General features: G+C 35.8%; 1 protein-coding gene across 23 annotated transcripts in view; it reads right to left on the minus strand.

The window, feature by feature from the left end:
* Positions 1 to 13,589, minus strand: part of SYNE1 (spectrin repeat containing nuclear envelope protein 1) — a 289,553-nt gene that overhangs the window by 230,335 nt on the left and 45,629 nt on the right. For 21 of the 23 annotated variants that reach the window (XM_068184631.1, XM_068184615.1, XM_068184632.1 and 18 more), the window contains exons 1-2: positions 10,939 to 11,032; positions 8,375 to 8,436 (exon numbers count right to left, since the gene is read on the minus strand). In XM_068184631.1, coding sequence (XP_068040732.1) covers positions 8,375 to 8,436; positions 10,939 to 11,017 — 141 coding nt within the window. In that variant the 5' untranslated portion in view covers positions 11,018 to 11,032. Of the gene's footprint in view, positions 1 to 8,374; positions 8,437 to 10,938; positions 11,033 to 13,589 lie in introns of those variants that run through there. The other 2 variants (XM_068184611.1, XM_068184610.1) reach the window with 1 other exon arrangement.

Consider the following 13,589-nt stretch of genomic DNA (forward strand, 5'->3'; position numbering starts at 1 on the left):
TCTTAATTGTGGAATTATGGCTTTCAGCTGGTCAGTAGTTTAATGATCACAGAATGTCTCCCAGAAAAAAAAAGTTTAAACTTGGTCCAGCTGATAAATAGAATAGGCATCCTCCAGCTTCCATCAGCTTGTGAGAATTCATATACCTTATGATGCTAATCATGATCATAATAATGATGATAATAATAAAAATAATGATAATAATACTAATACCTGTTTATTCACTAAAATTACAATAAGACCACAAAATTCTTGAAACTAATTTAGGTTTAATAATTTACTTTTGGGGTCCTTGTTAAAAGAAGTGCGTGCACAAGAAATTATCAATTTCTTTTTTGTGTAGAAATAGATATTTGAAAAGATAAATCTAAAAAATGAAACACTGCTTTTGAAAAGGCAAAAATGCACTAACAAATCAAGATAAAGAAAAACATTCTGACTCCCCAAATAAAAAAAAATTGTTCAGCTTGGATGAAATAGTATTTCAATGAAACATAATTTTGGCATAAAGTGAAAAAAGAACTCCTCTTCTAGTAGCAGACTTCATCTCAGATTTTACATGCTCTAATAGTCACACTAATAGAAGAGCCTATTTTCTCATGTATATAAAATAAAGCAGCACTACAATTATGAGGGTATATTTAGTCATAGTTCTTTTTGATTTCCTAGCAATGCAATAGATAATGTTCTTCCTTGGATCATATTCTTCCTTAATGTAGCACCAAAGAAATCAATGGAACAAGCAGGTCACTGCAGATTAATTTGTCCCAGTCTTGCATCACAGGCAGCTGATGCAAAGGCAATTAATTTTCCTCACCTTCTATGTTATCATTTCCTGTTAGAAGCTTGGAGCAGCTTTGGTTTTATCAGTATTACCACATGACAAAACACTAAAGAATTATGTACTAAAATAATTCAGCCATAAAGATGAGAGGATTACAGCAGCTGCCATCCTAATCCAACAGGAGGTGAAGGCCTTAAAATCCACCTATCCAAATGCCCCAATAGTGAAGTTTGTTCCTTGAAATTGACTCTACAGCAATGAAGAGAGATGGGTTTCTTATAGTGGGAAATTTAGGATTCATTTAGATTCAAGGGTAAATGAGATTTACAGTACCCCATGATTCTGGTGCCCATAATGTGCTTGCCAGGCAACCATTTTGAGCATAACACAGCTCCCTTCCAACTTGTGTGCTTTTGGTATCCTTACTCACAAATTGAGGTAGAGGTCAGAATTTGTCTCATCCAAACATGAAGCCAAAAGTCTTCAGGAGTTCATCTGCAAAGCAAGTCTGGGAAGCACTTCCGTTTTCCCCAGTGTATAGCTTTACTCTGTAGATAAAACCTCTGATTATCCAAGCCAAACTCTTGCTCTGAACTACCAGAGTTGTGGTACTGACAGAATACCACCAGAGCAGTGGTATTCAGTGGTACTGTCAGAAGCTACAAAAACTAGATTTACACCCCAGGTGAGTCTTGCTACTACGGTAAGGCAGTGAAAGCATCCCAAGCAAATTAACATCTACAGTACTTTCTACTTGAATCAGATATTGGTTTGGGGAAAAACAGCTGTAGAGACAGCACTGAATAAGATGAAAAGCAGAAAAGAAACCATCAAGCACCGGAGTTGGTAAGAGAAATATGAAATTAATTCTATTTCTAGTGGCATATATGGAAAAATAGACTCCTCTTTTACACAAGCATAGATTTCAATCTTATTCCCCATGTTGATACACACACTAGCTGATACTGAGAAGTTCACATGTACTTATTTATTATATATGGACCACTGCACAGTATGGCATAAACTACTTAATTGTTTTCTAGCAGATCCTACACTGATAGTAACAGATCTTCTGTTGGAATGGGTAAATACCTACTCCTTGACTGCATATATAATGTCGAATGAAGTGAAAGATGAAGGTGAACACTGATTACTCATTAGCCTCCAGAGAAGAAAGGTTTGGGGGTTTTTAAGCTATATTCACTTAGAATATATTGAAAACTTTTTAGTGATTCAGACTTAACAACTTTTAACTTAGTTCCTTAATGCACTGCCAAAATACTCACTGTAAATCAGTAAAAGCAAGGAAAGAAAACTAACTTAAATTTTTGCAATTCTGAAATGTTGAATGTATTTTAGATTTTGGCTTTTTGAACATAAGGGTATAGCCCTAGCAATGCAATCAGCTGCAATGATCCTAATACACTCTATTTTGAATGTTGGAAAGCTTGTGTAAAGAATTCCACTAAAATAGTAAAGAAAAGCCTTCAATTATAAACTTCTTGAACAAAATTTCTTGGCAGAACTCAAAATATACTTGAATGAATAATGAGATATTAAATCTGTCCAACTTGTCAGGTAGTCTATAGTATGATTTCAGGTGCCTCAGTATTTGATTAAGCCCTTCTCCAAGCTTTTTCAAGAAAGAAAACCAGCAAATTAAGATTAATGATCTGCTACATATTGCATTGCATGAATTCTATTAAAGACTCCTTTATTGCAGTTTATCCAATCACAGTAGTGCAGTTTATAGTGATAATGAAATTTAGGAACAGTCATGTCCCAAGGAAGGAGTCACACTCAGAACAAGTAAATTCATGTGATTCTGTAGGAGGAATATGAATTAAATGAGAACAAATCTTCAAGACTAATAAACTAGATTTTCATCATATTAAATATTTATTTAAATAACTGTATTTAAAACTGATCATAAGTGGGAACTGTGGAAGAATGCTTTGCAATAAACTTGTCGCTCTTAAAACTTGTCTAATTTGCTGTAGTCTCTAGGAAATATCCTGAATTACCTAAAGAACTGAATATTGGTACATATGAAAAATTTAATTGATAAGCCTCAAAAAAAGATTTTTAGTAGACCCGAAATCTCTAGAAATTCTTCCTTGTATACAGTTAAATAAGTTTTGTAAAGTACAAACTTCGGATATGGAACAAACATATATTTGCTAAGCTTTACTCTTTTATTGCAAGACTTTTCGCTGCATTTAATTTTTCATTTGTAACTTTTCTACAAGAATCTTTTCCTCACACCCTGTAATTAACTTCTCTAATGAATATATCTTACTATCCAAATAACAGCATCCACATCATCATGAATGCCAATGCAGACATTGAATACTATTTTTGCTACATTAATTTTCAAATAATCTTTCAAAAACTGCTCAAAAATGTATTAAAATCTATCCACAAGCACAAACAGGAACAAATCTATGTAACTACTGAATTTGTCTCTGCAGGGAAATATATGTGAGAATAGCAAGGACAATATGAAATTTTCATTACTCTGTAATAGCTGGACCCCTTTTCTGCTAGAATTTAATTCCTAAATCCATGTGAATGTTTTCATATTCCTTGCTGTTAGTGACTTTTTTTAATTACTAAAGCTAAGGCACTCAGTCCTAAGTTTTGCATGACTAGCTTCATCACACAAATTAATTTAGCATTCACGGTTTAACATTAGAGGTTATACGCAATACTAGATGAAAACATATAGTAACTGTTGAAGCAGAAAACTACCAGTCAGATTTTCCTCATTATGTAGTCAAGGTGGGCAGTAGCTTATTTTTTTTCTGTGTCAGTAAGGAGGATACTGGGAGCCTCTGTTTTCCCACTTGAAAAAGAACTAAAGGACCAGACTCAGTTAAATGATGAAAACTGATGAGGTTCATGAAAGACCAAGTTACATTTAAATTTTAAGAACAAGCTAACATCATGGACAGCACTGTGTGTGAAAGCTCCAAGTCCTGATATACCTGTTTCTTTTTCTTCCTTTCTTTGCTATGAAAGATATAATTTTGCAGTTTCAAAAGCTTTAACATGAGGCTTAATGTCCAGGTTTAACTCAGCATCATATAAATATTGCAGAAATAAAATTTAAAATTTTCATCCATTCTTAATTTTATTTTTAATTTATATCCATCTTCACTTTTGTTTTTTATGTGTGCATCCTCTTAAAAGAAACACAAAATTAATAGTAATTTCTTTTAGTAGGTATTTGTTGTTCACTCTACCAGTGAGTTTACAGCAATACTTTGTGAGTACAAATACTAAAATTATCCCTACACCTGGGAATTTGATTGGGTTAAACCAATTTACAGTCTGTGTCTCAAACTTTGAAACTACTATTCCCCCACACTTTCATGAAATGTGAGAAAGGCAATAAAAAGCACATGACTTAGCTGTTAAAGAAAGTGATATATTTTTCATCCTCTTCACTCATCTAATCCCCCACCTCAAAAATTGGCATAGGTAATGAAATGAGAAAAATATTTAAGTAATTGCTGTTATGAATGCAAGTAATGTCTCCTTTTTGAAATATTTGGTGTAAATTTGTTCTGTATTTTAAATTTAGATTTTGAAAAGATACTTCAAAATATAATTAAAGCATACTCAAATTATGTCTATACTTTGAAGCTGAGACTGAGATGAGGAAGGACAGATCTAAAACCATAGAAAAATATGAATAAATTATATGGAATCAGAAAACTTCTTGTCCTGTTACACGTGCATATCGCATTTATCATAGAACTGCACAGATGCACAAAAATTCAAAAGGATGGCCAAAAATTAGACCACATTAATTTCCAAGATTATGACCCAATTTCTGCAAGTGGCTGGCAGAGAAAACATGATTTCCAATTGATGAGTCTCACTAGATTACTGCTCAGAATCACAGAACAGACACAGCTGGGCTTAGGGACACAGCAGAGGGACAGATGCAGCCTTGTGCTAACAGCTTGCCCAAAATGAAGCTGCATTGCACACCTACTAGTTAGCACACTTGCAGGCCTTTCTTCTCTGTTCATCCCCTCTGGGTGAGGGCACTGCTTGCACCAAGGCTGTTTTACCTCCATCTTTTGAGTTGTCCCATAATTAGCTGATGCCAAGTCCTTTACTTGTCCTCTGCTTGTGAAAGAACATAAATTTAAAAAGGTAGCATTCTATCATAAGAGTGAAAGAGAATAAAAAATTCACACCTTTCTTCCATTGCCTTCCATTTAGGCTGGAAACTTGCTTTAAAATCAAGTCCAACCATTAACCTAACACTGACATGCCCACCACTAAGTCATGGCCCTAAGTGCCACATCTGCACCTCTTTTAAATACTTCCAGGGATGATGACTCAACCACTTTCATAGGCAGCCAATTCCAGTGCCTGTGCACTCTTTTGGTGAAGAAATTTCATCAGTAGTCTCGTTACAGTAGTCTCTATATCTGTTTTGTTCATTCGTATTTATTTGTATCCATTTTTTCAAAGCCATTCCTAACATTAAATAGCCAAAAATAAGTGGTTAAATGTACTTGATACCCTTAGTTACTGAATTAGTTTCTGTTTCAATTAGAGCATGACTTTTTCGATGAAAAACATACACTAAGATCTTTCAGATTAGCAGGGAAGAATCTTTTACTCCTAGCAAACCCTGACAAACAATCTCATACTGCTTTATGTTCCCAAGCTATAAATTTGTATTGGTTCTACCTAAAATAATCAAATCGCTTCTGTATTTCCATTTCTTTCTTATCACTACCCCTCACAATGTGAGAAACTGCTCCTTTTTAGATCCACCTTTGCTCTACTCAATCAACACAGTATAAGGATGACAACTCTACCTGAGTAGTTTCCTTTCCTTTGTTACCTCTAAACCACCTTTCAAATTGCTTCAGTAAAACCCCATTAATCTTTGCATAGAAACCATTAATTTCTCCTGCTTTTGAGGTTTCATGCAGTACTTATTTTCAAAGCCCCTGAAACTCATTTATGATGAAATATTTATTTTGATAGCCACAGTGTTAAGAGTAACAGATACCCTAATTATAGTTTTCAGTTTTCTCTTATTTCTTCCTATTACTTTTTCCATTAATAATTTTATGAGATTATCAAAAATGCCAATGAAAGGAAAGAAACCCAGAGTTTTCCAAGAGTAGCCAAGAGACAGAGAGAAAATTTCACATTAATTTACTTGTTAATTTGGAACTTATACTGAATCAAATGTAGCACAGTGTTTCTAGATCAATGGTGAGACACAAAGGCAAAATTCTAATCACCTTCACCCTATCTACCCCTTTATCCCCTGGCTCAGCTTCACTCCTTCACTCTCAGCTCCTTTATCCCCTCCAGTGGTGCACCATCTATTGCTGTTTCTCTGCTGTAAATTTAGGCCAGCACTTCACAGTGCTCCTAACTAGGTACCAGACTTGTATATGCTCCACTTTTTCTTGGGTCAAAGATGAGAGCAAAATGCATACCGTGCTGCCTAAAAGTGGGTCTCCTTCCAGGATGTTTCCGTATTGCATTTCAAAGGCTTTCAGACAATGGAATCTTACATATCTCCAGTTTCTTTTGAAACAATCAAAACCACAACAACCTTTTACAAAACCCAAATAGCCTAAATATTGAAATTTTGAGTTAGAAACCAAAACATGACTGCAAGGGAAGTCCTGGGCACTTCAGAGACCCACCTGTATTTCTTACAGTTGTGATTAACTCAGAAAACATATTTCCACTTACATATTTCCAAAAACGTAACTAACAAAGTTTTAAAAGCTTAAGCTTTAAACACCTAAGAATTTGAATGGCATGGGTCACTTTAATTGAGTCTAATTTCTATAAACAGTGCTTCCCTTCGGCAGCATAACCGCAAAAACGGGAAGCAGAGCCAGATGATTGACTTAGGCAGTGAGGCGAACGTGCTGAAAGCCATCAATAAAAGTATCACAGACACAGCTTTCCTGCTGAAGTGTGAATTAAGACAAATCAGTTACTACAAGTAACTAGAAGCTCAGGTAGCTAAAAGTCAGGGCTGTGGCTGCTTAACTGCCTGGTTTGGATGTGTTTGATCAGTCTTTCCTGTATCAGGCCCATTAAGGAATTACACACCTAGATCATGCACGTCAAAAGGCTCATCTGAGCTCTCATGGCCTCTCATGGACTAGCACAGCAGGAAACATTCACAAACCTCAATCCATGGCAAGATCTCTTAGTGGCTGCCACCACTACTTTGTCTCTTGCCAAGGATTAGTCTGTAGACTAGGGAATTATCATGACATGCACACACACACTCATAATATCTAGCAATATGGTATAGATAACCTACCTAATAGTTCTACTTTTCCATAATTATCAGGTTATCATTAATGACACAATACAATTAAGGAACAGATGAACATGAGAGTTATTTTTCTTCTCTGACACTCATTCACAGCCCCCTAAGTCGATGCTTTAGCAAACACTGAATGCCTTTTAATTTCAGTTGAAGTAAACAGAACAGAGTGCTTAAGTTCTCTGTTACATGGGGGGCTTTTCCAATTTTTAAAGACAATACGGGCACAGACCTTGTTTCCAGTGAGAATCCACTGCCAAGAAGTCCTGAAGATTGTTCTTGCAGTTGAATTTTACAATGCCAGTGTTGTTAATTTCACAGTAAGTTCTTCCATTACATTCCTCAGCAATGTAAATAAATATTGCTGCTCTACCATATTGTCTTGTCAGATCAGATCAAATCACACAATACAGCATTATATAGGCTTCCTGCTTTGCTCGGCTCATTTTGAGGATATTTTTTACCTTACACAAAAGTTCCTTACACAAAAGTTAAAACAGTGCTATAGCTGCTACAGATATTCTTTACTCAATTTTAGTGATCATTAATCTTCAGGCTTAAAAATACACACTTCAAAAAGCTGCTCTTAGAGTTTAAAATTTTAATTTATTGGACTAATTGATAACTATGGTTAGAGCTGTGTTGTGTGAAAACTCCAGGAATGCCAAACTGAATCTCACTGCTTATGTTTTCAGATAAGGTTGGTACTAATTGTAGCTTAATACTTTTAAACTGTGTGTAAATCACAGTCTTTACTCTTCTAAAGGCAAAACCAGGAGTTTTAACTTGTGTTAAGAAGAATTAACAATAGTTTGATTACAAATCTCACAATGCATCAGATAATTAATTCAGCACTGGATTAATGAAGTACTACTTATGTCTGTAACCAGATCAAACTACACAAAGCATGACTTAAGTTTTATTCGAATATATTGTGTGCAATACTTCGTAGTATTTCCATTTAATAGAAAACAGTTTCAGATGTTTCCTCTGGCTGAAATATCAGGTACTGTGCTACCTTTCAGTTCTGGCCAAAGAAGCTGGGTGGCTGCCTCTGAACAGCACTCACAGTTCTGCAGCTGACCATTACCAAGCTGAGATGCATCCCCAACGGCGTGCAGACAAGGAGGATCCTTTTTTAACTTTAGGAAATACTGCACAGAGAAATCTGACATATTCTATACTCCTGGGTTGTATAGGCATAGATTAAAAGGTTTGATTTAAAAAAAAAAAAAAGTTTCAAAGCCATGTGTTACCTTAGCCAGATGAGTATTGATCCATTTTGTGAAAGTCCGTTTCTGCACTGACTCTTGCTCATCTGAGAATAAAAGGAAATCAGTTTGATTAGACATCACTGGATACTTTCAGATTTACATGGTGGAAGAGTAAAATTTCCTACTGACAACAAATATATTCTGCACTTGCCGGAAATAACTATATTTTATTGAGACAGTCAATTTTGCCTCTAAATACTCATAAGAAATACTTCTTGTTAATGCTCTGATATCTGACTATTTGAAGAGTTTCACAGCAAAGTTCAAGTCTTAACAAGCTAAAGACCAGAAAGACACAATTTAAAATCTAAATGTCAAGATAAATTTGAGTTCTAAATCCATACTATACTTACTCAAGGTCTGAGCACCTAGAACTTCTCTATACTTTCTAACTAGAACCCACATCTTCCACAGCCAAGCTGCTTTTATGTAGAAAGTCAGCTAGGGACTTAGAAAAAAAATACTTCTTAGCATATGTATTTGAAAATGTTTCGAATGTTGAATTAAAGATTTGAAATTGCATTATCAAACTTATTTGTCCCCTGGGAGATCCTGCCAGGAAGGAGCCATTAGCTAGTTCAGGCAGTTTCTACGTCACTAGTTACTAGCCCCTTAGTTCTGTCTTGAAGCACCAAACTTGTCTGGTTTATAGTGAATTTCCCTGACTGTCAGATCATCCCTGTGGGACAGCTGCCAGATGCACAGATAAAAATAGCTCCTGAATCAGCTCCTCCAGCTTCAGCAGCAAGGGTCACAGCACTGGAGGGAAGAGCATCACAGCATTATAACCAATCCACCAAGTCGTGCCCCTTTCTTGTTGGCAATCAGTTTTGACACATGGAATAATTTCACAGCAGAACTTTTCAAGTATTTATGACAGAGATTTTTCTTTCAAAAATAGGAGGAAATATCTATTTCATGGAAAAACAAATCATGTTATTACCATCATCAATTCTGAATGAACACCTTCATTTCCCAACAGAAAATTCAAATAAATACAATTGCTGTTTGATATTTACTTTTCATAGGAATATGCACATATCCCAAAACCTACAGATGGAATATCTAATTTTAGCTCCTGCATTTGCTAGTGACTTGGGCAGCACTGAACAGCATTTTCCTATTCCACACCTGTAAAATTAAAATGGAATATTCCTTAACACCCATTAGAGTTCTGGAATAGGGAAGTACAAAGCTTGTTGCATTCCTAGCAATAAACTCCCTAATTTACACTCATACAAGGCTGCTTCACAATTAGGGTACATAGGGATAGAAATCACCACACAAAATTCATAGGTCAAAATGTTATCTTTAGTTGGTCAGTGGCCATATACAAGCTCCCAAAAAATGTCTGTGCATTATAATTCATGAATATTTCTTTTATATATAAATACCATCTCACATATAAGAAATACAAGAGGGAAAAAAGATACCTACACTCACCAGCATCTATTGCTAGATTATCACTCTTTATGTCTAAGAAAATAATTCTGCATTCTATAGTTTCCTTTGATATCATTGGGTAGGCAGGATTACATAAGTTTTTAAAATTTATTACATACTCAGAATCTACTCATTGCAGTCATGGGCAAGTTATGAAAAATATCACCAAGATACTGCATCATGCTTCATTCAACACTGACTATTTTTTGCAGGAATGTGTCTTGACTTTGTATGTGACAATTGTTTCTACATTCTGAAAAACAGACTTCTCACTGCATGGTTCCTAAGCATGAACAAGTTTTCCTTTTGACACACAGCAAATATCAGCTGTGCTCTGCAATTACATATATAGGTAGCCAAATTAATTTCCATGGAAGTACTTGCACACTTCTTTTGGGTTGTGTGTGAATACATGTAGGGATAGAGATCAAGCACACAGAGAATTAATCCAGTTCTGCCTTAATTCACACTTCTGCAACTCAAAAAACTCCCCAGCAATCCTGATACAAAAAGGCATGACAAAAAGAAATAAACCAGTCCTTCAGAAGTTAAACTTCTCATCAATGAAATGAGAGAAAATGATTCCATAATTTGTGGTTCCAGTGCATCTTGGTGATTTAAGAAACAGCCTTCTGACAAAAACTGGAAATCAGACAACCAGCTTCCAGCTTCTAAGGAGATACTTAACAAGCAGAAGACACACAGAGTTTCAGTCATACCAACAAACAGCAGAAATAGCCCTTCTAAAGAACCTGTTTCAAGGGAATTTATGTGAGCAATATATTCTTTATGAGCCCAACTGGAACTACTAAATAAAGTTTCCTTGATTCTACCATTTGTTTTGTATAGGCTTAAAAGGAACAGATTTTACCACTGTAAAATCTATGTCTCAACATAACACAAGTAGTGCATTGATTTTTAAGATTCCATTGTAAATATCCTTTTTTAAATTTACCTGGAAGCAATTGTGTTATTTTCATTGATTAAATTCTCTGCACAGGTACTGTTTATCCCACTGTTTACCCACAAAACCTGTGTGTCACACAGCTCCTTACACTCTCTCCACTCGCAGGGACTGTCAGCTCTGTATTTGCATCACTTACCATGCTGGCACTGAAAGAATTCAGGAAGCACATTCAATGACAGGACGTTTCTGCCACCAGCACCTTTATAGTGAGCCATAGGCACTGCTGCTGCTGCTGTTGCTGCTGCTGCTGCTGCTGCTGCTGCTGCTGCTGCTGTGGATGCTGCTGCGGCTTCTACCCCTCTTTCATGTGCAGCGTTTCTTTAGGATACAGCCAGAAGTAATTTTTCAACAATGATCCAATTTCTTTCCCTCACTGGAACTGCAGGCCTCTTACAAAAATCCCTCCACCATCTCTTATCTGAGAATTCACATGAAGCCAAACCTTAAAAGCATCCTTGTATGTTCTTGCAGAGATGCAGCAGCCAGACAAAGCCAGCTGTATTGGAAGCAGCAGTTCTGCTGGTCTCACTGCCATCATCCTTCTCCACTGTTTTTCTGTGGAAAGATTTTATTATCCCAGCACCAGCCAATCAGCTAGCAGAAATTTTTGATGTCAAGAGCTTGAATAATTCATCCAGGGACCGCGACAACCCAACTACACTGCTGATATCCTAAAGCAAAAAGATGTGTGCAAAAATTGATGCAGCTTTGTCACAGTGCTTTTTTAACAACATAGTGTTCAGTAAGTAAAAATGGTTGAATGGCACAGACCTTATTCTCTAGGTTGTCACACATACAAAGGAAAACAGCTTTTAAAAACAACCACTTGGGTTCACTGCATACTTCTGTGATACAGGGATGTACTTCAGCTTTGCAACTGGAAGTGGAAGAAATAGCAAGCAATGAATTTGAAAAAATATGTAGGCCACTTAGCTCTGAATAATACATTTGATCTGTTGTACAAGGGCATGAAACATATGTAAGGATGCTAAGAATTTTTGGAGTGTTCCTAGATCAGCCTGAAACATACTCAAATTTCTGATAATATGCAGTACTTTCAATTTCATTAAGTCAGAGCACTAGAGCACTTGAACAGATATTTTTTCCTCTGGTAAAATGAAGGCAGACATGAAATATCCTTTGTGGAGATTCATATGTTATTCCCCTACAGGGGCCAACAGAGTAATACACACTATTGAAATGAGAATAAAAAGGCTCACTTTTATTATGCCATTACTGTAAATGTAACATTATAGAGGTCAAATTCAAATTTCTGTTTCTGTAAAACACAAGGACTCTGACAGTATGATTCTGCATCTGTAAGAAATGTTGCAAGGAAGATACCTTTAATCAAGTATCGTCTTTTAATTGGCTGGAAATATCTTCATATTTTTACAAACCCTTTCTCTACTACAGCATCACCAACAGACTGCTTTTCTACAAGAATTTTTTGATTAGGTAAAAAAAGACAAACATAATTGGATATATTTACTTTAAAACATTTAGAACAAATTATCTGGATCAATGAACACAACTATGCATCTTCAGACAGTTATGAAGATGCTGATGGAATGTTCATCATGCACACTTTTTCTAATGTCTGCTGACAGGTGTGTACAGTGCAGCAGCAGGTGGCACATCAAGCACTTGGTGCTTGGGAATGGAACAGTGCAGGGTGGCAAAACTGGGTTCTGCTTCAAGGCAACACAAGAAGGAGGCTCATGCACAGAGTCACAACAGAGTCAAGTTCACACATGTCTAATAAAAGCATCTTGATTGAGTCTCACTGACTGGAAAATGTGAAGATTCTTTTTTGTTTGCTTTAGTGAAATTCAAGTCCCTCACAGCTCCTTATTTTCAATATCCTTTTTTGTTTTCTTTGGTTTTAATAGCTCTGTGCTAAAAACACCAAAGAGTTTTTTTGTCTTATTTTGTTTTCCTAGTTTATGACATACTGCTAAATCAACCTGAAGTACAGAAAAGTGTCCCAAAAGAGCTGCAATGTTTCAATGTCACGCGAAAACTCAGCACAGAATGCAGTGGACAGCACCTCAGTGCAAAATTTTGTTTGATGAGCAGTATGGCATACATTCACTAAAGCTTTCAATAGATTATGTTATATAACAATTTCTATCTTCATTAAGGACAGTTTTGATTTAAAGCAGCTGTAGAGAATCTTGCAGAGTGAAAGCAATACTGTGGGGACACTGCTTATGAAAAGGAGCAATATTTTAAGCTACATCATTTAATCAACACTTCCATAACAGGTGGATTACCCCAATTAGGGATATTGCACAGGGGCAAAGCAAATTCATTTCTTGTCCTTTAAATCACCATTTGATGTTTTTTATGGGACAATGCCAGGAAAGTTTTGGTTTAAAAAAAAAACACAACAAACAAATTAAATTTGGTGGTAGCTCTAAAGTATATATTTGTTCTAAGTTTCTAGCTTTAATAGTAACTCTATAGACTTTTGCATAAAAGAAAGGATGAAAGCAAAGAGAGAAAAATTGTTTTCAGCAGCCATTGCTACTCAGTTGACAACAAGACTTAGCAGTACTGATATAAAGAATGGGAATATATTTTTAAATTCCTCATGCAATTATCAAATTTTTATATTTTAACGTAAAAGACAGCATTTGTCAAAGTGCAGCTTTCAGATATGTGCTTCTACTGAATGTAGACGGTGAAATGATCAGAGATGGTGAAACGGTCACAGTAACAGACTGTGACCATTTGTCTAAATTTCCAAGATTTGGGATCTAGGCCTACACATCACTCATAGCC

The sequence above is a fragment of the Anomalospiza imberbis genome, chromosome 3, assembly GCF_031753505.1.
Source record: "Anomalospiza imberbis isolate Cuckoo-Finch-1a 21T00152 chromosome 3, ASM3175350v1, whole genome shotgun sequence".
In the NCBI taxonomy this organism is placed as follows: Eukaryota; Metazoa; Chordata; class Aves; order Passeriformes; family Viduidae; genus Anomalospiza; species Anomalospiza imberbis.